Source organism: Equus przewalskii, chromosome 11 (assembly GCF_037783145.1).
Source record: "Equus przewalskii isolate Varuska chromosome 11, EquPr2, whole genome shotgun sequence".
In the NCBI taxonomy this organism is placed as follows: domain Eukaryota; kingdom Metazoa; phylum Chordata; class Mammalia; order Perissodactyla; family Equidae; genus Equus; species Equus przewalskii.
The window spans coordinates 32,663,772-32,688,234 of record NC_091841.1 but is presented as its reverse complement, the minus strand read 5'-3'; the positions used below and the strand labels follow the sequence as shown (position 1 = coordinate 32,688,234).

At 54.1% G+C, this 24,463-nt stretch overlaps 1 protein-coding gene, 2 long non-coding RNA genes and 1 pseudogene across 5 annotated transcripts; 1 reads left to right on the top strand and 3 right to left on the bottom strand.

Moving 5' to 3' along the window:
• Positions 1–17: 17 nt before the first annotated feature.
• Positions 18–17,870, top strand: LOC139074410 (tumor necrosis factor receptor superfamily member 22-like). 2 transcript variants are annotated; one of them, XM_070564519.1, is made up of 9 exons: positions 18–307; positions 5,258–5,378; positions 7,763–7,891; positions 9,686–9,797; positions 11,270–11,343; positions 15,020–15,124; positions 15,644–15,669; positions 16,059–16,338; positions 17,644–17,870. In XM_070564519.1, the coding sequence occupies exons 1-8, from the start codon at positions 263–265 to the stop codon at positions 16,314–16,316; spliced, it is 870 nt and encodes a 289-aa protein (XP_070420620.1). In that variant the 5' UTR covers positions 18–262; the 3' UTR covers positions 16,317–16,338; positions 17,644–17,870. The 2 variants fall into 2 exon arrangements, with proteins under 2 accessions (XP_070420620.1, XP_070420619.1); XM_070564518.1 differs by having other exon boundaries at positions 15,020–15,148.
• LOC103544002 (twinfilin-1 pseudogene) lies at positions 2,040–4,020 on the bottom strand (annotated as a pseudogene).
• On the bottom strand, positions 6,483–24,463 carry LOC139074411 (uncharacterized). Its single transcript, XR_011524009.1, has 3 exons — positions 24,355–24,463; positions 6,999–7,079; positions 6,483–6,705 (listed from the first exon to the last, which is right to left on the bottom strand). It is a non-coding gene; the product is annotated as an uncharacterized lncRNA (long non-coding RNA).
• Positions 18,681–21,906, bottom strand: LOC103544768 (uncharacterized). Of its 2 annotated transcripts, XR_011524007.1 has the most exons (3): positions 20,723–21,758; positions 19,245–19,322; positions 18,681–19,123 (listed from the first exon to the last, which is right to left on the bottom strand). It is a non-coding gene; the product is annotated as an uncharacterized lncRNA (long non-coding RNA). The 2 variants fall into 2 exon arrangements; XR_011524008.1 differs by lacking the exons at positions 18,681–19,123; positions 19,245–19,322 and adding an exon at positions 19,593–20,003 and having other exon boundaries at positions 20,723–21,906.

Sequence of the window (24,463 nt, the reverse complement as noted above, 5' to 3'; positions counted from 1 at the left end):
GTGGGGAGATAGGGGTGGGGGCGGAGTCAGCGGCAAAGAGCCGCTTCGGCAGCAGCTCAGCTGGGCTGGTGAGAAAACGCCTGCTAAAGTTTGCAATAGGGGTGGAGCATTCCGGTGTTTCCTGCTGCCCAATGGCATCGCTCGGAGGTGACACGTGCGGGCCGAGGAGCATCAGAGGAGTATAAAAGCCTCGCTGGGGCCGAGGTCCGCCAGTGGGAGCGTCGCTGGCCGTCGCTCCAGGTGCTTACCGGCGTAGGACGCCATGGCGCGGAGAGCTGCGCTGGCGTTGCTGCTGCTCCGGGTGCAGGTGGGTGTGCGGCGGCGGGGCTCGGAGGCTGCGGCGGGGGCTCGGGAGAGGGAGGACCCTGAGAGAGAGCCGGGCAGGGCGCCGAGCCCGGGGCACGCGTGCACAGCGCGGCTGGCACGGGGCGGCACACTCGGACAGAGACTGAGCCCCGGAGCAGGAGGGAAACCAGCCGTGTCCCGAGCGCCCCGATCCGGAGCAGGTCACGGCGGGGACTTGTCCCACCCCGGGCGGGGCCGAGCGCTCGGCATCTCTCTCCTGTCCTCGGCCGGCCGGGTAGCGCAGGGAGCGGCGGCGGCAGGGTCCCCGCGGCCACCCGTGTCCGGGATCTCCTGCAAGGCGCGATGGTGAACGCGGCGGGCTGAGCGGCGTGGTCAGCCCCGGGAGGCCGAGGCAGGGCCGTTCTTCCTCTGGACTCGGACGCGCGGCTCCGCTGTCACCCACGCCCGCGGGGTAGTAAGAGGCAGTTTTAATCGGAGGGATGTTTTAACAGCGTCGTTGGGGTATAACCGACCTTCAGGACACTGCGGACATTCAGAGTGACCAGCGGGGCTCTGTGACACACGCGCGCACTGGAGAAGCCGCCACCATCGGGAGCCGGACACATGCACGGCCCCCAGAAGCGTCCCGGGGCCGCTTTGAGACCCCTCCCTCCCTCCCTCCCCACCCCCCGCCCCCAAGAGCCATCTCCCTAGAGACTGATCGGCAAACCTTTAGAAAACAGTTCAACGTGTTTGAAATGAGATATAAAGTGAAACAAGATCCCTAAGTGCTCAAGTGGGTGGGCTGACGAGCACCAGGACTTCAAACCAATTTCATTAAATCTGGATATTTGCATAAAAGTGATAACACGATTTGCCTATGAATATAGGGTTTGGAGAGAAATCAATCTGGATGTTTCAAACTTTTTCGGCGTCGTTGACTTCGGTTCTGTTTGCTTTCGAATGAGATCGATTTCCCGTTCAATTTGAACAGCGTATTTGGCCTCACGCTTCTTAGACCGAAATGACTCCCCTTTGAGATGGAAGTTTTTAAAGGCCTGGAGAGAGGATGTACTAGAGCTGATGAAACGCGTCTGTCGATGTCCTCAGACACTGTCGTAGTCGTCCATGTCCCCCCGCGCCCGCGCCCCCCCGCGCCCCCCCCCCCCGCGTCCCCCCGCGCGCCCGCGCCCCCGCCCCGATCCCGGCCTTGCGCTGGTCCAGCCCTCTCGCCGTCCTGCGCATGCGCCCCCTCATCACCACGTGACAGTCCGCGCTGCTCCTTAGACTTTGCCGCTTCCGGGTCCCGGCGCAGTCTGCGTTGCGCTGGGAAATCACCGACCTGGCTCTTGGTAATTTTCGTTAGGCGGGGTGATCATTTTCAGGTCTTTCTCTCTCCTTGAGAGAAAAAGATTCGATGTCTCACTAAGGAGCAAGGAGAAGCGCGTCTTCCTTTGACACGTTAGGCTTTGCGGAATGGGCCCAACTGTATAAAATTTTAGGAATGATGTGAAAGTGTGGAATCATCGCTCTATGAGAACAGTCACGAAATTAAACGTTACTCTGTCTAACTCTTTTCTAACTTTAATTCAAAAATAGAAATCATGTCTTCTAGAACATGAATTTTAAAAACGCACAGAAGCGAAAAGTGCTGTTTTCCAAGAAGTACGGTTTTTTTCCCTACTTTGTATCAACAGGAAATGATTTCCGTTCTCCTGTACTCACAGCTGCACTGGTATTGTGGTAGTTAATATACTGATTTTAATCAACAGCGGCTTCACTTTCCGCTGGACCCCTCACTAGTCTTCAAATTCCTGTTTTGTGGTTTTGCAAAACTTGGCTCCCATGCTGCGGCTTGAGGTGGACTCCTTCAGAAAGGAAGTCTGCCGTCAACTCGTCCTCATTCTGTCCCCTTCTTTCTAACTACACCCGTTTGTAGCTGTCTTTCTGGCAGAGTTCTTGCAGCTAGAATACAGCCTCTGTTCTCTCACACTGCGTGTGTATCCAGGCATCGACTAAGTAAAAACTGCGGGCTCCAAACCGTCTCCTTCATGGGAGCGTTGATACAGAGAGAGACGGTAGGGTGCTGAATCCTTGGGAATCCTCTTCAGCCAATCTTTTAGTTCTGTATTTGTTGTGTTGGCCAAAATTGTAATTTTATCTTTTATATCTATTTCCATATTTTCCATAATTTAGTCTATTTCCAATTGCGCATAGTTGAGTGCCGTTTTTCCAAAGCCTAAAAAGCTTCTCGAGAAATAGAACATGCTACACCTTGTAGTGTGTGATGCTGGGTGTCCACCCCCACACCAGTAGGTACCTCATTCATTACAGTCTCTCCTGATTCTTCCTCAGCTGCAGTCAGTGGAGCGATCGATGATACATCTTCCTTTACTGGGCCAAACGCTTCATCTTTAATGTGCCCCCCTCCAGACTCCTTTGTCAGAGTTGCCCTTGTTACGGCATACAGCATTTTTTGACGAACGTGACAATGACCTGGAGACCACGCAATGAGTATCTGTTCATGTCCCTGAGCATTCTGAGAATCGAAGCTGGACAAATATAGCACAGTCGTTTGTCCCCCGACAGGGGTGAAACAGAGGAATCAGCATCCTCACCCCAGGACTCGGAGGCTGACCACGTGAGCCAATCCCAGCTTCTCGTTTCCAATGGCTATTTTCAGAAGCCTGTCTTTTCCGTTTCTTGCTCTGGCAGATATCTTTGGTATCAGGTGTTGCTGGCCTCATAGGATGAATTACGAAGTGTTCTCACCTTTCAATTTTTTAGGATTTTTTTCAGTTTTTTACATTGAGAAGGATGGATGTAAGTTCTTCTTTCAATGTTTGATAGAATTTACCAGAAAAGCCATCTAATCCAGGGCTTTTCTTTCTTGGGAGACGTTTTTGATTGCTGATTCAATGTCCTTGCTGGTTACAGGTGCGTTCAGATTTTCTATGTCTTCATGATTCGGTCTTGGTAGGTTTCGTGTTTCTAGGAATTTGTCATTTCGTCTAGGTTCTCCAGTTTGTTGCTGTCCTATTGTTCACAGTACAGTCGGATAATCTTTTTTATGTCTGTGGAATCAATAGCGATTCCCCACTTTCCCACTTCTTTGTAGCGTAACCTATGGTCTCTCCTGGAGAGCATCCTGTGTCCACTACAGAAGAATCTTTATTCTGTCGTGGTCGGGTGGAGTGTTCTGCATGTGTCTGTTCGATCGAGTGGTGGCCTGTGCCGGGGGAGTCCTCTGTTTCCTTCCTCGTCTTCTGTCTGGTTCTTCTGTCCGTTATTGAGAGTGGACTGTTGAACCCTCCAGCTGTTACTGTAGACCCGTCTATTCCTCCCTTCCATCCTGTCAATTTGGCTTCGCGAGTTCTGAAGGCCTGTTATTAGAGCATCAATGTTTATGACTGTTATATCTTCTAGCTGTATTGACCGTTTCATCAATATCATGTTTTCTCTGTCTCCTGAAAGAGTTTTTTACTTAAACCCTATTTTGTCTGTGTTTGCATAGCCACTCCAGCTCTCTTTTGGTCGCTATGTGCCTTGAATATCTTTGTTTATCTTTTCGCTTTCACCCTGTGTAAGGATTTGGATCTAAAGTGAGTCTCTTGTCGACAGCATTTAGTCGGGCCGTTTTCTGCAATTCTGTCTCCCAGTCTTTGCCTTTTGACTGGAGAGTGTAATCCATTGACATTTTAAGTAATTGCCGTAAGGAGGACTTACCTCTGACATCGTGCTGTTCGCTTTCTGTGTCCCGAATGGCGGTTTTTGTCCCCCATTTTCTGCATCACGGCCTCCTTATGTGTTTAGTTTACTTTTTGCAGTGAAAAGTTTTAAATCCCTTCTCATTGCTTTTTGTTCATATTCTATCGCTGTTTTCTTTGTAGTTATGTTAGAGATTACATTTAACATCCTACAGTTATTACGCTCTGACTGGAATTTCTACCAGCTTAACACCAATGTCAGGGGCACGTTCTGAGAAATGCGTTGTCAGGCAATTTCATCAGTGTGAACATCACAGAGTGCATTCACACGTCTCTATTTATTCCGTATTTTAATTACACGACATTGTCTAGGATACTCTCCGGAGGCCGCCAGCTTTGGGCATCCAGGTGCTCATGGCCACTCTCCCCCATCACTTTCTCTCCTGAAATCAAGCCCAAGAAGAGTCACCACGCAAATGCTGCCCCCCAACAATATTGTCGCATCCCCAGAGACCCTCTGGATGCTCACAGGCTGCAGCTCATTTCACTCGTGCTGCTGCCGCCGCCCCCATCCAGCAGCAACGCCATCGCCACCCCCAGGCTGCTGCTCTCTGCAGAGGGAACAGCAGGGTGGAGACCCGCTCGAGGGGCCCCTCTGACCAGCTCGGGACAATTCCATCTGTTCCTGTTTCTGCCATGTCTGGCCGAGCCCCTCCTCCTCCAGGACGCCTCTGCCCCTGTCCATTCCCCAGTGTGAGGGGGTGGCTGCTGTCTCACTTTCTGTGTTTCGCCAGCCCAGATGTTTCTTTGTTCTTCTTGGTGTTATTGTCACTGAATTCTTGCTACCCGTAAAAGCTGTGCATTGTAACACGTTCAGCCCCAGAAGATGGACTGAGAAATGTCTCATTTCATCACCCATAGAGCCAGTTGGTCTGTGGCGCTCCCCTGCCCCGGTCCAGCAGGCACAGCCTGAGGGCAGCGTTCAGGGCCCTCCGCAGCGTGGTCGTCTTCTTTGCAGGCTGGGGCATGTATGGTGAGGAACCCCAGCTCTCCAGTGAGCCGGACTGGGACAGTGTCCTGGCCCAGTGCCGACCAGCCGGGACCTTGGGCTGGTCTCGTAAAGCCAGGCTTTAATAGCACCTGCCTCTCGGGGTGGACATTGACATTAATTGAGCTAGAACTTAGGGACGGCTGAGAAAGCGCCCACCACGTCAGAGGGGACATTAAACGTGGGCTGTTAGTAAACATTTCTTGTCCTTTTCCAGGTGAAGGTGACCACCGAGACCAACTTGATTTCCAAGCAGAGCCAGGTGCCCCCTGGCCCTGAGTCCTGCGGGCCCGACGAGTACTGGTCTGCCGGCCACTGCTGCAAGCTCTGCCCTGCCGGTGAGTCCTGGCAGGATCCCACACGCGGGCCCGCGGCTCCCATCCACGTCCCCCAGCTCTACCCCGCCCCGCAAAGAGGGTTTGTGTGCCTGTCTGTACCGAGTGGGCGGCAGTGGCCAGAAGCTCCTCCTGATCTGGGGTCTCCCATTCACCCACCCTATGATGGATGAGCCCCAGAACCCAGCTGAGGGCACAGGAAGTAAAGAGGGGGACCAGGAAGATTACCATCACGCCCTGGGCGCCTGCCGCAGAGGTCAGGGTCTCCTCGGGCAGGTGAGGAAGTCGGGCCCAGAGCGGTTAAGGGGCTTGCTCAAGGTCACACCACTTGTTAGTGGCTCAGCCTGGGCTCATCCATCCTAGTCCCGTCACACTCTGCCAGCAGCAGGCATGCGTCCCTATGTTGGGGGTCCCCAAGACCCACATTGTCTGGAAGGACTTGCAGGATCCAGAAAAGCTGTGCCATTCACAGTTATGGTTGATTTTGGAAAGATTAAAATCAGTCAGTGTAAATAAAGATCTGGTAGGTAAGGACACTCTTACCAGGCCCCAGGCAGGATGGTCTGAGGTCTCTGAGGGCACCTCCCAGGAGGTGGTCAAGGGCCAGTCCTGAAGATCTTGGGGATGTGCAGGGTTCGAGAACCCCAAACCTGCTGAGTTAACCCTTCGCTGCACAGAGGGAGACTCCAAGACGGGTTCCCCAAGCCTCGGGCTCCGCCACCTCCCGAGAGACAAGCTCCCAGACAAGGCAGTGGGGGCATGGCGGGAGGCTGGGCACAGCCCTGCCTGGGAGATCGGCCTCCCAGGCCACAGGTCCTCACCTGCCAGGAGAGGAGAGCCAAGAACCTGGACCAGTCCTATTGGCAGCTCACCAGCCAGATGACTTGGGCACGTCCTCAGTTGCCCCCCCACCCCCACCCCACCAACAGCCTCTCCTCAGCTGTAAGAGCAGTAGTAAGACTGAGCCTCCTGGACCGTCAGGTTTTGAACACAGTGCCTTGGACAAGGGATGTCCACTTGGGGTCTGTCACCCGCATGGACACTGCTCTGTGCCCCCAAAAGTTGCCCACTCATGGAAATGGCATTTAGGGAATGATTTTAAGATTATTCTTTAGGCTGAATCATTTTTAAATTTCAAATCAGTCTATTTCAAGAAAGAAATGTATATCGCTGCTATCAATGAGAAATCGGTATCAATGATGGTAAAGCGACAGGAGCCATAAACCAAGCTTCAGAACAGGTGTTAGCTTCGTTCATTCCAGACCCACCGAAGACGTGTCAGCCATTCCATCACGCTTCCCTCTCCACGTCCCTTCAGATGCTTTCAGTCCTGTTTATGACAGAAGACAGCCAGACCTCAGGACCGTCTCCCCCCAGGTCTCTCTTCTCACGTGGACTTTGCATGTTACACGATTGTCAGCTTCTAGAAGTGGCCTTCAGGGCCTTTATAAAGAGCGCAGCGCCATGAGTGGGCACCAGGCTTTGCGGGCCACATCACAGCCCAGCCAGTTCCCGAGGGCTGAGCGTGGGAGGTGAGGGGGACGGTTCTGCCGTGGAAGGTGTGCTGGGTGGGCTTCCTGAGTCCTGCACCTACACCCCCGCCATCTGCGGAGATCGACAAACCTCTGCACAGCCTCCTTCAGCCTCGCCCGAGCAGCCGCATCCGTGAGGTCACACGTTCGCTGTGCTTGTCAATATTTCTGGCTATACAATAGAATAAACACAGATCTGTTAACGTGAAAGGCAGTTCCCAGGGCCACCTAAATGCCTCTCACATGGCAGCGGTGGAGGCTAGCAGAGGGCTGATGAGGGAAAACCTAGAAGGAAGAACCGACCTGCCCTTAGCAAACTTGGCAAAGGAGACCCGAGCCGGCCGAGTGAAGTCTATGGACGTTGAACAGAACACGTGTCACATCTCCAGTCCCCTCAGAAGGAAGCTGGGCAGTGCTCGCACAGCAGGGCCTCGAGCCCTGAAGCTTCATGCACCCATCACTCGCTCTCGTCTCCCATTGGGGCAGTTGGGTGGCGAGCCCGGGCTGGGCAGGCAGAGAGCGGGGCTGTTGTCCCAGTCCTTCCACTGACCTTGGACAAGGTGCTCGTCATCTGTATCTGAGGGCTCAGAGGGGCTCGGGCCCCCTGTCGTGACCCCAGCATAGCTGTCTAGGGGAGCAAATGCAGGACAGGTGACCAGAGCCCTCGGAGGCAGGAGCCATGGCAGTTTGGCGCTTATCATCTCCAAGGGGTCATAACAATCCAGAGATTATTTTGATCTAAAACCCCAAGACATAAGCATCTGTATTTGCTCATTGGAGAGGCAAGCCCCCAGGGGCTGGGAGGGAGGTGTGCCCTGGTGTGGGATCTGACCACAGCACCGATCTCCTCCACAGGCTCGTTTGTCGAGGAACACTGCAGGAGCCACCACACCCGTGGGAAGTGTACGCCGTGTGACAGAGGGACCTTCACGGCACACGCCAACGGCCTGGATTCCTGCAACGTGTGTGCCACCTGCTCTGAGAGTGAGTCTGCGGCCACAGGCACCTTTCTTGACCTTGAAACCCCTGACCTGGCAGTGACCAGGCCCGGAACGTTCCCTAAAGAAGTCATTAACGTTGAGCCTAAATATTTCCCCACAATGATGTTTGCAGCTTAGCCATGATGATTCAGGAAAACTCAGATGCATATTAACCGAGCATTTGGGTAGAGGAGAGACGGTGCGGTCACAAAGCCCAGAGCTAGGCAAGTGCTGGAAAGAAGTAGCTGGAGAACCTTGATTGGTATAAAAAATTGTTCCCCGTGTATTGTGAGAGTAAGAAAAAAGTGACGAAAACTGTGATTACGCTCTGATTCAAACTTCTAAGCAGTTTTTTTTCACTTTTAATCATTTTCTTCACATTGCAAATTAGTAAATTCAGTCTAGAAAACTTAAGACATGCACACAGCAAACTCATCATATAAAAGTCACCCCTCAAGAAAGAAGCAATTTTTTATTATGAAAATTTTCAAACTTGGAGAAGAGTTGAAAGAATAGAGTCTCCAACCGAAGATTAAACAATCCCTGTGTTTTCCCACATTTGTTCGTGGGGGTGTCTGCGTGTGCCTGCGGTTGAACCGTTTCCAAGTGCGCTGCAGAAGTCATAGTGTTTCACCCCAGAACACTGCAGCGTGCATTTCCTGAGAATCAAGACATTCCTTTCCGGAACCATGTGCTGGGACCGCATCCTGGAGATGAAGCGTAATTCCCCAATATGATCTAGCCTCCGGTCCATATCCAAATCTACCGTGATCTGGTTTTCATGAAAATCTCCCCTATTCTCCATCAGCAGAGAACAGGACGAGAACTCGGCCCCCATGGGGCCCCACAGTCCTTAGCCCATAAGGTTTAGCTGAGGCTAGATTTTTCTGTCACACAGTCAGACGATGGGTACCTAACCTCAGAGCTACACCACATGTGACGTCTAGAACTTTGGGTTTCCTGTTGGCCCCGATTCCATAAACAAGGTTAAAAGGAGAACCACCCAATGGGAAAAACATTGACATTTTCTCTGTAAGCCACCGAGGGTGACAATGCCAATTCAGAGGAGAAGCCTGGCAAGTTAGTTTAAGGAAAGGAAGCAGTCTGAGCGGAGGGCCCCTTGAAGTGAGTGAGAAGGTGTTCAAATTCCCTGGGGGCCGGCCTGGTGGTGTGGTGGTTAAGTTCAGCGAACTCCACTTTGGCAGCCCAGGTTCACAGGTTTGGATCCTGGGCACAGACCTACACCACTCGTCAGCCATGCTGTGGCCCCAACTCACAGGCAAGATAAAGAAAGATTGGCACAGATGTTAACTCAGGGCTAATCTTCCTCATGGAAAAGAAAAGAAAAGAAAAGATTCCCTAGGAGCCTGATGGAGCAAATGAAAACATGAGTTAAGCATGGACAGGCCGCCGGAGATGGCTAGCCATGTGGCCAGGCCATGGAGAAGGCGGTGGCAGGGAGCGGCCTGTGCCTTGGCGGTGGGGTAGACATGTTGGACAGAGGCCTGTGAGGGCACGGTGAAGCTGTGGTTCAGAATTTATCCGTGCAAACCTTTTGAGCCCGCACCTCAGTTCTAGGCATTTGCCGTGGGAGACGGGGGTGTGAAGACGTGGTCAGGGTATCCCCTCGGTGTTCCCGGTGTTCACTGCCACTTGGGGCCATCTCCGGGCTTCCGCGTGGCCGGCTGAGTTCCTTCCGCACACGGGACTTCCGTTCCGGATGGCGATGTGGGTTCACGGGTCCGCCCAAGGACACGCTGCCTCCCTGTGCACTGACCCGCTCTTCCCTGAACCGCAGATGAACAAATGGTGGCGGAGTGCACTTCCACCCGAGACCGGACATGCCAGTGCCAAACGGGCCGTTTCTACCGCCCCCCGGGGGGCTTGGAATTCTGCAGTCGGTGCAGCAAGTAGGTGACACTCTGCGCTGGTGCCTCGGGGGGTCAATGGTGGCCCTGGGCTCGTGTGGGGTTATTCTTGAGGGGCTGAGAACCAGCAGGACGTGTGACCATCGACCAGGTGAGCACAGCCCTGCTCCAGCGCAGAGACCTTCCTGGCTCCAGCCGAGTGGTTCTCTTTTCTCTTTTCTTATCTCTCCAGGCCCGGAGAAATATGCCAAGTTTCAGGTTATTTCTTATTTGGACAGATTCTACTTTACATAGTTCTTTTCTCCTCTTTAGAGGTTCCCCGTTGCCATTCCCTGTCTTGATGCATCACTTTCTTTTTCACACCTCGCTTTTTCTGAGCTCTCCATCTGCCTCTCTGCCCATCGTCTCTGCCCTGTATCCCGCAGTCCCCAGATGGACTCGCTGCCCTGAAGGTCTGCTCCCAGCAGCCAGGGCGGGACCTCCCGTCCCCACTCTCCTGGGTTCTGTGCACCGCCCCCTGTGCCCCGGCTTGGTCTGCTCTTTCGTTTTGCTGGAGCACATCCTCATATCACACCCTAGGAAAGGATGCAGGACGTACACTCTGGATCATTGCCCTTTCAAAGGGCTTTTTCCTTCCCTCACGTTCTGTGGACCGGCTGTGGACAGGGTGGGAACGCACCCCCTCAGAATTCTGGAGGCATCACAGTGGCGTCCTCTGGCATCCGAGCTGCTGTCCAGGGCTCACTCCGGGGCCCAGGACTTGCCTGCCCACCATCTCCGAGGCTGCGTTCAGTCAAAAGAAAGCAAAGCCACAGGCTGGACAGGGCTTTCTCTTCCTTTAAGGATGGCTGAGGCGGAGACGTCTCCAGTGTTTTCTGCTTTGTGATTCTGGACTAGACCTCATTCATTCCCAGAAGAGGGTGGCGAACCCCGGGTGATGGTGGAAAGCATGGGGCTGATGAAACGCCCTTAGGGACGTCTGTGGTTGTCACCCTTCAGTGCAGTGCAGAGGGCTCTGAGTCTGTGAGGCACATTAGTGAGTAAATACTTCCTCCTGGGCCTGAACAAACCTGCCTGTCACTTCAGAACCATGAAACGCATGAGAGGGGATGCTGAGCTGAGACCCGCAGCAACTAGGAAGGGACCTAAGTTACTGAGCCTCTGCAAGACAGAGGCCTTTCCTTCAGTCCGCATGCCTACCAACCAGGCCATCGGTCTCCATAGAGGAGGAAAATAAGGACACCTTCCTCTCGGTCCAAGTGACAGCAAGGATATCGGAGGAGCTGGTGCAGGGCGGGGAGAGCGTGTGGCTCTCTGTGTGGCCAGGACCCTTTGTGGGGTCTCTGACCACAGCATGCAGTGCTCCCCAAATGCCGGCTGGGGGTGTGTCCCGTCCGCCTGCCAGGCCCCTTCTGGGCCCAGGGAGATGACGTGCTGATGGCGACATGGACTTGGGTGCCGGTGGCCCTGGGCATTCATGGGGGAGGAACACTGAGGGCGCCTCTCTCCCCCAGGTGTCCTAGAGGGAGCGTGGTCCTCAAGAAATGCAACGCTACAGCAGACACGGTGTGCGGCTTGGCCGGTCCAGGTAAGACAGCTGTTTTTTAAAAGTACGTGTATTGTTTAAGATGAAATTCACATACTATGAAATCACCCATTTTAAAGTGAACAATTTAGTGCCAGTTAGGACCACCGCCTCTATCTAGTTCCAAAACATGGACGTGCCCCCAAAAGGACTCTGTACCCATGACACAGTAGCGCCCCTTCTCTCCTTCCCTCAGCCCCTGGCAAACACTCACCTGCCTTCTGTCTCTAGACACACCTTTTAAAAATCGCAGGGGGCAGGCCCCTTGGCTAAGTGGTTAAGTTCCCACACTCCGCTTCAGCAGCCAGGGGGAAAGAGGAAGATTGGCAACAGATGTTAGCTCAGGGCCAATCTGCCTCACCAAAATGCATACCAAAAAAAATTGCCTATGAGTAGAATATACAACTATGGGCTGGGAGCTTTTGGGGGAAGAAGAAGAAGAAGAAAAAAGATTGGCAACAGATGTTGGCTCAGGTGCCAATCGTCAGAAAAAAGAAAAAGTTGTGTGGCTTGGTGGTGGTGGCGGTTGAGTTGTAGGAGTTCTTTACCCTTTCTCAGGTCCGTGATTTGCAAATAGTTTCTCCCACTGTGTGGGTTGTCTCTTCACTCTGTTGGCTGTGCATTCTTCGAAGCACAGATGTTTTCTATTTTGATTGTCTCGTTTGTGTACTTTTCTTCTGTTGCCTGTGCCTTTGGTGGCATATCCATGAAATCATTGCCCGATCCAGTCTCATGAGGCTTTTCCCTTATGTTTTCTTCAAATAGTTTCTTTCTTAGAGTTTTAGCTCTCGTGTTTGGGTCTTGGATCCATTTTGAGTTAATTTTCATGTATGGTGCGAGGTCCAGCTTCGTTCTCTGCGTGTGGATGTCTGCTTCCCCAACCCCATTTACTGAAAAACTGTCCTTCCCGTAGCATGGTCTTGGCTCAAGGGCTTGTTATTAAAAAAGAATTAAGTCTATGGGGCTGGCCCCGTGGCCGAGTGGTTAAGTTCGCGCGCTCCGCTGCAGGCGGCCCAGTGTTTTGTTGGTTCGAATCCTGGGCGCAGACATGGCACTGCTCGTCAGACCACGCTGAGGCAGCGTCCCAAATGCCACAACTAGAGGAACCCACAACGAAGAATGCACAACTATGTACCGGGGGGCTTTGGGGAGAAAAAGGAAAAAAAAAAAAAAAACTTTAAAAAAAAAAAAAAGAAGAATTAAGTCTATTAGCAGGAATGACTAAGAAAATGCAATATATTCCAATATATGCATATCAGAATAGTATTTAGCCATGAAAAGGAATGAGGTGCTGTCACATGCTACATTGTGCTGAGTGAAAGAAGCCAGACACAAAAGACCACGTGTCATGTAATCCATTTGTATGAAACGTCCAGAAGAGGCAAATGTATAGACAGAAGGCAGAACTGTACACTTAAAATGGTTAACGGTCAATTTTCTGTGATGCATATTTCGCTACAATTTAAAAACAAGCAAATAAACCCTTGAGGGAAACGTGCTTCCTCTCATCCCTGGAGGGCCGAGGCATTGGAAAGCCAGGTGTTATGTGACCCCCTTGGGCCTCTGTTCTTAGGTCTGTGTCCAAGGGAGGGACACACGTGGCTGTCCTGTGGGCTGGAGGCCGATGGGTTCCCCAGAGGTCTAGGGAAAAGCCCGTTTCTCCTTTGCTCTCACAGTACTTCTGATACCAGATTTGTGGGGTCTTCCCCACACTGACCAATTCTCCGACACTAGCTGGGGTCTTGCAGTTCAGTTCATTCTGAAACTAAGCAGAGATAGCCCAGAGCCCCCCAGGTGAAGGGCTCAGTCCCACAAGACGGCCCCCCACTTCAGATGCCAATTGCAAGTAGTGGGTCCCCAAGTTGCGCGCGACTTCTGTCCGACTGGGCTACGAATCAGAGGTTCCCACCACCCCCTCCTTGGCTTTGGTCATTCCTAAAGCAGCTCCCGGAACTCTGGGAAACCCTTGCTGAGACTCAGTGGTTATTCTGAAAGATGTGGCAAAGGATGCCCGTGCACAGCCAGGTGAAGAAGTGCACCGGCTGAGGGTCAGAAGGGTCCTGAGCCCAGGAGCTTCCTTCCCCGTGGATGCGGGGGCACCACGCTCCTGTGTTCACCGACTCGGGAGCTCCCCAAACCCCACGCCTTTGGGAATGTTATGGAGGCTTCCTTGCGTGGGCATGATGGGTCATCCTCTGCCTGGAGGATGGCGGGTGGGGCTGAAAGTTCCAACTTCTAATCAGGCTTGGCCCTTCTGGTGCCCAGCCCCTGTCCAGGAGCCACCCAGAGTTGTCGCTTCATTGGAAGCCAAGATGTTCCCATCACTCGGGGAATTACAAGCTTTTAGGAGCTCTGTGTCGGGAACTGGGGTCAAAGACCAAATATTCACAGGAACCGGGGACAGAGACTGAGGCACACATTTCTTAATATTGCAGCCTAGGACTTTCAGTGCCTCACTGGCCACCAGAGGCACGGCCTGGCTCTGCCCAGCCGTGCCGGCCGAGCTGTCCAGATGCCTGTCCCCTAAGGGGACTGTCCCAAGGTGGCAGGTGGGCACAGGACCTCCCCTGAGGGGGTGGCATGAGAGCACCCTTGCCCCAGACTCCCGTGTGGCAGAATGGATCTTGCAGGCCCATCGGAGACCTGCCACTGCACACACCCTGGGAAGGGGTCACGACTCCCTGCCCTCAGCCGTGCCAGCCTGGGGCTGCCTCTCCTCCCCACCCCCACCACGTGCTGGGCCCAGCCTCCAGGAAAGGCCAGGCCAGGCCAGGGGAGGCCTGCTCACGAGGCCTCTTCCCCGGGGTGTGCAAGGTCTGCCGGGCCAGCCAGCAGAGATGTTTGTTTGTTGTTTTCTTCCCCAGTTTTGCTGAGATATAATTGACATAGTGCCATGTAAGTGTCAGGCATACAGCATCCTAACTTGCCGTGCATATATCGTGAAATGATCAGCACAGCAAGTTTAGTTCACATCCATCGTCTCATATGGATAGCACAGTAAAGAAAAAGAGGAAAACAAATGTTTTTTTCCTTGTGATGAGAACTCTTAGGATCTACTGTGTAAACAACGTTCAAATATCCCGCACGGCACTGTTAACCATACTCGGCATGCTGCCCGTTGCATCCTGGGACTTAGGATGTTATAGGTGGAAATTTGTACCTCTTGACCCCCTTCATCCGTTTCCACCACCCCCACCCCCTGCCTCTGGGAACCACAAGTCTGATCTCTTTTTCTATGAGTTTGGATTTCTTGGTTTCTGTTTTGTGTTTTGGATTTGACATATGAGTGAGATCATACAGTGTTCGTCTTTCTCTGGCTGACTGAACTCACTCAGCATAGTGCCCTCAAGCTCCATCCATATGGCAAATGGCAGGATGCTCTTTTTTATGGCTGAGTAATATTCCACTATATGTATAGACCACATTTTTTTTACCCACGCACCTGTCGACGCACACCTAGGTTTGTTTCCATGTCACGGCTGTTGCAAATAATGCTGTGGCAGGGCAGGGTGCGGGGCGCGGGGTGTGCAAATCTCTCTTCAGCATAGTATTTTTGTTTCCTTCGGGTACATTCCCTTAAGTGGAATTGCTGGATGTGTTCATTTGTTCTCTATCCTGTGGTTGCTGGGAAAATAGGTCAGTTGACCTTCCGGAGACATTTTCTCTTTCCCTGTTTTAGGCGGGAGACACCGGTGGTGTGTGATTGGAAGCTTTCTAACTTTCCTGGTTATTATGATCGTCACCTATATTTATGCTCGAAAACGAGAAGAAAAAGGATGCTGGGGTGCGTGCCATCGTCTCGCTGTTGGTATGAAGCGTTGACGTGAGAACCACTGGACACAGCGAGCGCCAGCCTGGGCTGGGGGCCCCTGGTCCTCATGAGCTGAGGCTCCTCGTAACCCGGGGCATCGGCCTGGGGTGATTACAATGCTGTTGGCGGCTGAGTGCCCGCCTCTGAGGCTGCGGGACGGGCTTGGCTGGATTACAGGGTCCCCAAGGCATCTTGGTGACAGAGTCCCGGGTCAGCCTCAGAGGCAGACCTGGGCTCGGGGCAGGGTGTGTCCACAGGCTCGGTGGGAAGAGCAAGTGTGGGGCTAAGAGGTGGTGCTCTTGGTGCAGAGAGCCACAGGCCTCTTGGAAGGTCCCAGAAATTGTGGAACCGGATAATGTGGGAAGTGGGGCACAGCCAGGCTTGCTACTGCTGCTTCCTGGCCTGGAGCCGGGTGCAGGTGCTGCCCCAGCCGCAGCATCACAGGGTATGATCTCCTGCCACCGTTAACCACTCTGCTGTCTGTCTTCACAGGAGACAGTGACGGAGGAGAGAGCATGGTGAGTGCAGCCCCGGCCACAGGCAGCGTGAAGTGTGGCCCTGTCGCGGCCTCCCCGTGAGGGGCAGCCAGCCCCCAAGTCGGGAGGTGGCCGGGCCGGCTCCAGGAGGCCCTGTCCTTGCCTGAGTATTAGCTCAGTAATTATTCTGTGGCCACGAGGGAGCCAAGGGCCCTGAGCTGGAGGAGCTTCAGGCTCTGGAGGATTCGGTTCACAATGGGGAAACTGAGGCACCAAAAGGGCCTCAAGGCATCTTGCCCAAGGCCAGCCGAGCCGGCGGTCAGGGCAGAGCTGAGACCAGAGTTGGTGCTGCCTTAGGTTGCTCGGCCTCTGTCCTCCCCGGGGCTCGTGTGCTGAATCACCCATCTCCAACCATGTTCTTCTTGGTTTAGTTGCCTGAGAACTCAGTCCCTGGCACACCACTAAATGGGAACCCAGATGCAGAATCTCCATTTCCCACGATGGCAGACCATAGCCTGTGTAATGACAGCCTAGACATTGTGTCGGAGGCCTCAACCCCCACCAGGACCCCGGAGAACCCAGTGGATGTCTGTGGCCCGCAGCTTGTGGCAGGGGAACGAAGTCGGGCACCAGAGCAGTCACCGCAAGCTGGCCCTTCTGTGTCCCCCTGGGGCCGAGGGTCCCGCTGAGATCCTGACAGATCTGGAACAGGTAGGCGGTCGTTTGTGAGTGAGTCTGAAAAATAATAGTAACAACATCACCTCTCCCAGCCAAGCCCCTCGCCCAGCATTATTTTAGTCACCAGAGCGTCCTGTGGGGGGGACCAGTACCCCGATCTCAGGTGAGGACCCTGAGCACAGAGAGGTCACCTGTGCCGGCCCCACCCACCACTGGTCAGCGCCAGAGCTGGTCCTGGACCAGGTGTGCACTTGCCCTCCTCTCACAGCACAGCGCACCCTGGCACTCGGCCAGTCCTCCAGGAGCCATGGCCCATAGGGCTGGGGGTACAAAGGAGGAGTGTCAGTTTCCCATGGCTGCTGTCAAAAATGACTACAAAGTGAGTGGCTTAAAAAACCACGGGAATTCATTCATGGTGTGGAGCCCAGAAGTCCAAGATCAAGGTGTCATAGGGCCGTGCTCCCTCCAGAGCCTGAGGGAGTGTCTGTCCTCCCATCTGTCAGCTTCTGACGGTGGCTGGCAGTCCTCAGCTTCCAGATGCATCAGGCTGCTCTCTGTCTCCATGGACACACAGCCTCCTCCTCTCTGTGTGTCTCTCCTCTCCTTATGAGGACACTGTCATTTGGGGTTAGGGCCCACCCCTACTCCAATGTGACCTCACCTTAACTGATTACATCCGCAAAGGCCCTGTTTCCAGCTACAGTCACATTGTGAGGTTCCGGTGGACGTGAATTTTGGGGAGACACTCTTCAACCCAGTACAGGAGTCTTTGCAGATGTGGGGACCACAGAATAGGGTCCTCCAGGAGAAAGAGAAACTGGTTATGTGGGCAGAGAGGGAGGGCCAGTGCAGGTAGAGGGAGGGCCAGTGCAGGTAGAGGGAGCTGCCTGTGCAGGTAGAGGGAGGGCCAGTGCAGGTAGAGGGAGCTGCCTGTGCAGGTAGAGGGAGGGCCAGTGCAGGTAGAGGGAGCTGCCTGTGCAGGTAGAGGGAGGGCCAGTGCAGGTAGAGGGAGGGCCAGTGCAGGTAGAGGGAGCTGCCTGTGCAGGCCTTGGAGGGCTACAAGGAGATGCGCTTGGGGATGGATTTATCAACAAGATGGGCCCTCAGGGAGCAGGGTGAAGGGAGCCCATGGTGCCGGACGCAGGGCCTTAGACGTTAGCCCTCCATGGGGGACCCCCTGTGGGAGCCCAGAGAGTGCAGGGTGGCTGTGCGTGTGGGACCCATCGGCCCATCTGTGATTCTGGGCTGTGATTCTCAGCCTTAGATTTCTGGGCTGGGGTCTTTTCATAGCAGATGGCTTCTGAAAAAACTTCTTTTCCCATGTTTTCTTTCTTTCAGTCTTAGGATTCTGGGATGAGAACATTCCCACTCTTGTCAAGCACTTGCAAGTCTGGGCGTGAAGCCAACCAGAGTTCGGAGAAGAGGCTTCCCATTTGGGGAACCGGTCGGGCTTTTTTAGAAGCTCGATTTCCTGCGTTTCTTTTCATTTTGTTTTGCTCTCGGGGCCGACTCTGGGGCCTATCCTGCGGGAAATAAAGCAGGAGAAAAAAAAAAGACTGGCAACAGTTGTTAGCCTAGGTGCCAATCTAAAAAAAAAAAAAAAGGAAAATTTTCGTTTTGCTATAAAGTCCAAACAACTTCTAGGGCCAGTGTAATGGGTCAGAAATATGCTGTTTGTGAGTGTTACTCCCTACAGAAAGGTCGTAAACGCTCTCTTATGTGCCTCGGTTTCTCACTCGGGCAGTCTAGCACCTCACTGGGGCCTCAGAGCGTGAGTGACCAACCCTTATGTGCACTTTCCTGAACCAGCCGTCATAAATTACTGTGAATGATGGTGGCGTTCCCTATGGGGCCGCTGCTCGTCACAGGGCATTCGATCCTCCAGCCCTCCTGCTGAGGCCCTCAGTTGCCTGAGAATGCCTCTCGGCAGGGAGCAGCAGTGGCCGTTCAGACTCTGATTTCTCTATCAAGCAGTTTGTTCAGACTTGATAAACACAATTCTTTCCAATTTAAAGCTAAATTAAACAGGTCAGCCTGCCCCATTCACTCCAAAGTTCCCACTAGGCTCCCCCGGCCTAGGCATTCCCCCAGGGTTCTCACCGAGGGTGTGTGCTGGGGCCCCTAAGACACCTAGTCTTAAGGTTTGAAACAGCTCATCTAACCTCTTGGACCATCAACCTGAAATAAGGACGTCCGGGTTTCAGGAGAACGCTCCAGGGTCACCTGAAGAACGCAGTGATCCAGGGGGCTCAATGGGCCCCTGTTGGTACCGAATGCCAGTTCAGTGTAGATTCCGGGTGTTCTCCGGTGGGTTTCTCTGAAATCCTGCTGTGATCACGCCAAGAAATGTCAACGAAAATAATCCATAGCCGATGTATAAATGAAAATTGGGCTGAGTTTATTGTGAGCCAGATCTGAGGATTAGCTTAGCCCTGGGCCTTCCTTCTCTAAGGAAGGGCCCCCAAGAAGAGGGGTTGTACAGAGTGGTTCTGTACCGTCAAAGAGCATCTGTCACATATGATTGAAAGTTCCCTTTCACAAGAGTCTCGGGATTGCCCTGTGAGCACAGCTATTACAGCAGGTGGTGGGTCAGCTGTCTCGATGGACACAGCAGGTAGCCCGACTTTTATCTTCATGTGGGTGGTCACGGGCTGGGCACAGCAAACAATTTCTAGCCTAGGGAGAGATGCTCATCCTTAAGGAAATGCCAATGTGGGGGAAGTTGCACCTTTATCTTAAGGCCATTTGTTCTTGTCTTTGGGACACAGCAAATGCTTCAAGCAGGCATACAGTGCATGCTCAATGGCCATATTAGGACCTTTTGGGGAAAAAAACAATGTCAGGCTGAAGTAGGTTTAGACCAAATGGGTTCCTCACAGACTCCGACGATCCTATTGTTAGCCATTTGTTTATCAATCCAAAGGAAACCAAATCACTACCTCTGAGAGACATCTGCTCTCCCATGCTCATTGCAGCGTTATTCACAATAGCCAAGACATGAACACGACCTCAGGGACCTTCAACAGATAAGAGGATAAAGAAAATGTGAGAGAGAGACAGACAGACAGTGGAATACTATTCAGCCATATAAAAGGAAGTCCTGCCATTTGCAACAACATGGATAGACTTGGGTGCATTATGCTAGGTGAAATAATTCAGACAGAGAAAAAGTACTGTATGATTTCACTTATATGTCGAATCTTAAAGAAATGAACTCATAGAAACAGAATCGAATGGTGCCTGCCAGAGGTAGGGGTGGGGGAGGGGGGAAATAAGTAAAGGGGTCAAAAAGTACAAGGCATCTTTATTTATAAGATAAATAAGTTCTGGGACTCTAATGGACAGTGTGCTTAATATAGTCCATTTTGTATATTTATATATAAATTTTGTATATTTAATATCGCCCTTTTGTATATTTCAAAGATGTTAAGAGAGTACATCTCAAAAGTTCTTATCACAAAAACAATGGTCACTATGTGAGGTGATGGATGTTACTTATCGTGGTGACCATTTCACAATATGTACATAATCAAATGTTCATGTTGTACATCTGAAAGTAATACAATGCTGTACGTCAATTATATGCCAATAAAACTGGAAGAAAAAAGAAAACGTTTAAAAAGAGCTTCTGCGATGGAACACTTTCCACTCGGTGCTTTGATATCGATTTCCAGTGAAGTCACTGCCCCCTGGAGTTCCTGAGAAAAACGACTGAGTGTGAACAAGACCCCCTGCTCAGAGTTAGCATGCTGAGCGAGAAATGGCAGAAATCAGTACATCTGAGTCATATGCAGATACGGATTAATCAAGGCATTATTAACTCAGAAATGTCAAAGTTCCTCATTACTCGAATTTAACTGAACCAAAAGGTGTTTGTATTACAAAAACTTTGCCCCCTGAAAGGAAGAACTTTTTAGGAGGAAAATGCTTCTATCGTTCTGTTCCTAGCATTAGCATTCGCTACTTCATATCTAGTAAAGCCCTCCCCACAGACGCATCATTAATAAAACACTCAGAATGGCTTCTCTCAAAAAAAAAATAAATACATCTGTTGATGAAAGTGTCCTCCATGGGCAGGCCGTGGGCCCCCTCTGGCCAGACCCCCTTTTCACCTTTGGGGCCAAGCAAGCCTCTGGGTGGCTCTGGGCTCTTGCCCCGGAGGGAGGAGCTGGCAGGGAACCAGAGCCTCCCTTTCTCAGGTGGATCCGTGGGGAGGAGAGGGGAAGGGAGCTTATGGCCCCAGCAGGCTGGGCTCCTGCTGGTGGCACCAAGGAGAATGACATCTCTGGCCTGCAGGTGTGGGACCCGTACCCAAGGTGTCCAGCCGTCTCCTTTCTCAGGACAGGGGACAAGGGCAGTCTGAGGAAGGTGCCAGATCAGGGAGGCAGCTCGATTCTCTTACACCCCGTCTCCTTACCGATCTCCTTCCTGGGTTATTTTGAGCCAGCTTCCAGATCTGATGTGATTTCATCATTTGAGCAGCCTCTTCCTCTCCATCTGGGCCTTCAGACAGGGTGGGAGCTTCCTGAGGCTGAATTCTTTTCCTGGAAAAGACCTCCCTGGCTGCCCAGGCCTGATGTGGTTCAAGACACGCCCTGTGGCAGGTGCCCGGTGCTAAGGCAGTACCATGCGCCCTGGTGCAGCTGTGTCCTGAGGGCCCGGTCTCTCCACTGCGGGGCAGGCCCCTCGTTCCAGAGGGTTGCTGCAGACACAGCTTCCTCCCACAACCGATTTAAGCAGAAGGACGTTCCTTCAGGTGCTACCGGCCAGTTGGCAGAATTGCTGGGGCTTCAGGCTGGAGAATCTCAGTGAGGATGAAGGTCAGCTTCACACCGCAGAACAGGTGAGGTGTGGATGGCACGCCCTGCACGACCACCCTGCCACCCCTGCACACAAGGGCCTGCAGCCTGCTGCCCCTAAGAGCCCGGTCAGGAGCACTGTGGTCACCACCTGGGCACAGGCTCCTAGCCCACAGACAGACCCTGGCGGTCCCTGCTTCCTTATCGCACCAGATGCTAAGTTCAAGCCTGAGGCAGGGGCGCCTGGAGAGCCCAACTCATCTGGGCTCTCCGCGTTTTCCTGATTTTAGCACTGAAACTCCCATGTCCCAGAAACCCTTCCAGCAGGGACAAGCCAGGATGGCTGCTTTACTCACTTCTTGGAGCTGCCAGAACAAATGACCACAAATAGAGAGCTTACAGCCACAGGAATTCATTCTCTCCCTTTCGGAGGCCCTGGGGGAATCCTTCCTGCCTCCGCCGCCGCTCCTCCTGGCACCGCCTCACCCTCCCTGCCATCCTCACTTGACTCCTCACCAACAGCGCTCCTCCCCTTTGTCCCTCACAGACTCCCCGCCTCCCGCTCCTCCCCATCTTGAGTCATCGCCTCATCCCCTCCCAGTCTCATCCATCGCACTCGTCCCCATCGTCCCTCAAAGAATCGCGCTCTTCCCCATGGTCCCTCACAGCATCCCACTTGTCCCCATCGTCCCCCAAGGCATCGCGCTGGTGCCCATCGATCTCCATCGCCTCACCGCCGGGTGCTCCTTCCCCATCGTCCCTCACAGACTCCCCGCCTCCCGCTCCTCCCCAGCGTGACTCATCGCCTCACAGCCTCATCACTTCGGAGGGGTTCCCATCATCCCTCTTCGAGTCACACTTGTCCCCATCATCCCCATGGCATCGCGCTTGTCCCCATCATCTCCCTTCGCATCGCGCTCATTCCCATCGTCCCTCATCACCTCACAGCCTCATCGCATCGTAGGCCTCCCCATCGTCCATCACCACATTGCAATCGTCGCCATCGTCCCTCGTCTCACCTCCTCATCGCATCGCAGCCGTCCCCATCGTCCTTCACCGCATCTCACTCCTCCCCATCGTCCCCCATCGCCTCACCACCTCACGCTCCTTCCGCATCCTCCCCCACAGACTCCCCGCCTCCCGCTCCTCCCCAGCGTGACTCATCGCCTCACAGCCTCATCCCACTGCAGGCGTCCCAAACCTCCATCGTAGGATCGCACTCGTCCCCATCGTCCCCCAAGGCATCGCGCTGGTGCGCATCGTTCCCCATCGCCTCACCGCCTGGCGCTCCTTCCCCATCGTCCCTCACAGATTCCCCGCCTCCCGCTCCTCCCCATCGTGACTCATCCCCTCACAACCTCATCGTTTTGCAGTCCTCCCAAACCTCCATTGTAGGATCGCACTAGTATCCATCGTCGTCCCCCATCGCATCGCGATCCTCTCCATCGTCCCTACCGCATCGCACTCGTCCCCATTGTCCCTCATCGCATCCGCTCGTCCCCATCGTCCCGGGTCGCATCGGACTCGTCCCCTTCATCCGGTATCGCATCGCACTTGTCCCCACCGTCCCCCATCGCATCGCTCTCGTCCCCATCGTCCCCCATCGCCTCACCACCTCACGCTCCTTCCGCATCCTCCCCCACAGACTCCCCGCCTCCCGCTCCTCCCCAGCGTGACTCATCGCCTCACAGCCTCATCCCACTGCAGGCGTCCCAAACCTCCATCGTAGGATCGCACTCGTCCCCATCGTCCCCCAAGGCATCGCGCTGGTGCGCATCGTTCCCCATCGCCTCACCGCCTGGCGCTCCTTCCCCATCGTCCCTCACAGATTCCCCGCCTCCCGCTCCTCCCCATCGTGACTCATCCCCTCACAACCTCATCGTTTTGCAGTCCTCCCAAACCTCCATCGTAGGATCGCACTAGTATCCATCGTCGTCCCCCATCGCATCGCGATCGTCTCCATCGTCCCTCACCGCATCGCACTCGTCCCCATTGTCCCTCATCGCATCCGCTCGTCCCCATCGTCCCGGGTCGCATCGGACTCGTCCCCTTCATCCGGTATCGCATCGCACTTGTCCCCACCGTCCCCCATCGCATCGCTCTCGTCCCCATCGTCCCCCATCGCCTCACCACCTGCGCTCCTTCCGCATCCTCCCCCACAGACTCCCCGCCTCCCGCTCCTCCCCAGCGTGACTCATCGCCTCACAGCCTCATCCCATTGCAGGCGTCCCAAACCTCCATCGTAGGATCGCACTCGTCCCCATCGTCCCTCACCGCATCGCACTCATCTCCATCGTGCCCCATCGCCTCACCGCCTCATCGCCTCACAGCCTCAGCGCTTTGCAGGCGTCCCCATCGTCCCTCACCACATCGAAGGCGTCCTCGTGGTCCCTCATCACATCCCACTCGTCCCCATGTCCCTCACCGCATCGCGCTCCTCCCCATCGTCCCTAACAGCCTCGCACTCATCCCCATCGTCCGCCATCGCCTCACCTCCTGGCGCTCCTTCCGCAGCTTCCCTCACAGATTCCCTGCCTCGCGCTAGTCCCCAGCGACCCTCACAGCATCGAATTCGTCCCCATCGACCCCATCGCCTCATCTCATCACCGCTTTGAGCTTCTTCTGCGTCGCCCCCCACAGACTCCCCGCCTGCCGCTCCACGCCAGCTTGACTCATCGCCTCACAGCCTCATAGCTTTGCAGGCGTCCCCATCCTCCCTCACAGCATCGCCCTCGTCCCCATCGTCCCTCACCACATCGAACTCAGCCCCATCTTCCCTCAAGGCAACGCAGGCGTCTCCGTCCTCCCTCATCACATAGCACTCGTCTCCCTCGTCCCTCCTCGCCTCACCGCCTCATCGCATCGCAGGCGTCCCCATCGTCCCCATTGTATCGCGCTCGTCCCCATCCTCCCCCATCGCATCCCACTGGAGCCCATCGTTCCCCATCGCCTCACTGCCCAGCGCTCCTTCCGCATCGTCTCTCACATATTCCCCGCCTCCCGCTCCTCCCGAGCATGACTCATCGCCTCACAGCCTCATCCCATTGCAGGCGTCCCAAACCTCCATCGTAGGATCGCACTCGTCCCCATAGTCCCTCACCGCATCGCGCTCCTCCTCATTGTCCCCGGTCGCATCGCACTCGTCCCCATTGTCCCTCATCGCATCGCGCTCGTCCATATCGTCCCCGGTCGCATCGGACTCGTCCCCATCGTCCCCCATCGCATCGCGCTCGTCCCCATCGTCCCTCACCGAATCGCACTCGTCCCCATCGTCCCTCATCGCATCCCCTCGTCAGCATCGTCCCGGGTCCCTTCGCAGTCGTCCCCATCGTCCCCCATCGCCTCACCGCCTGCCGCTC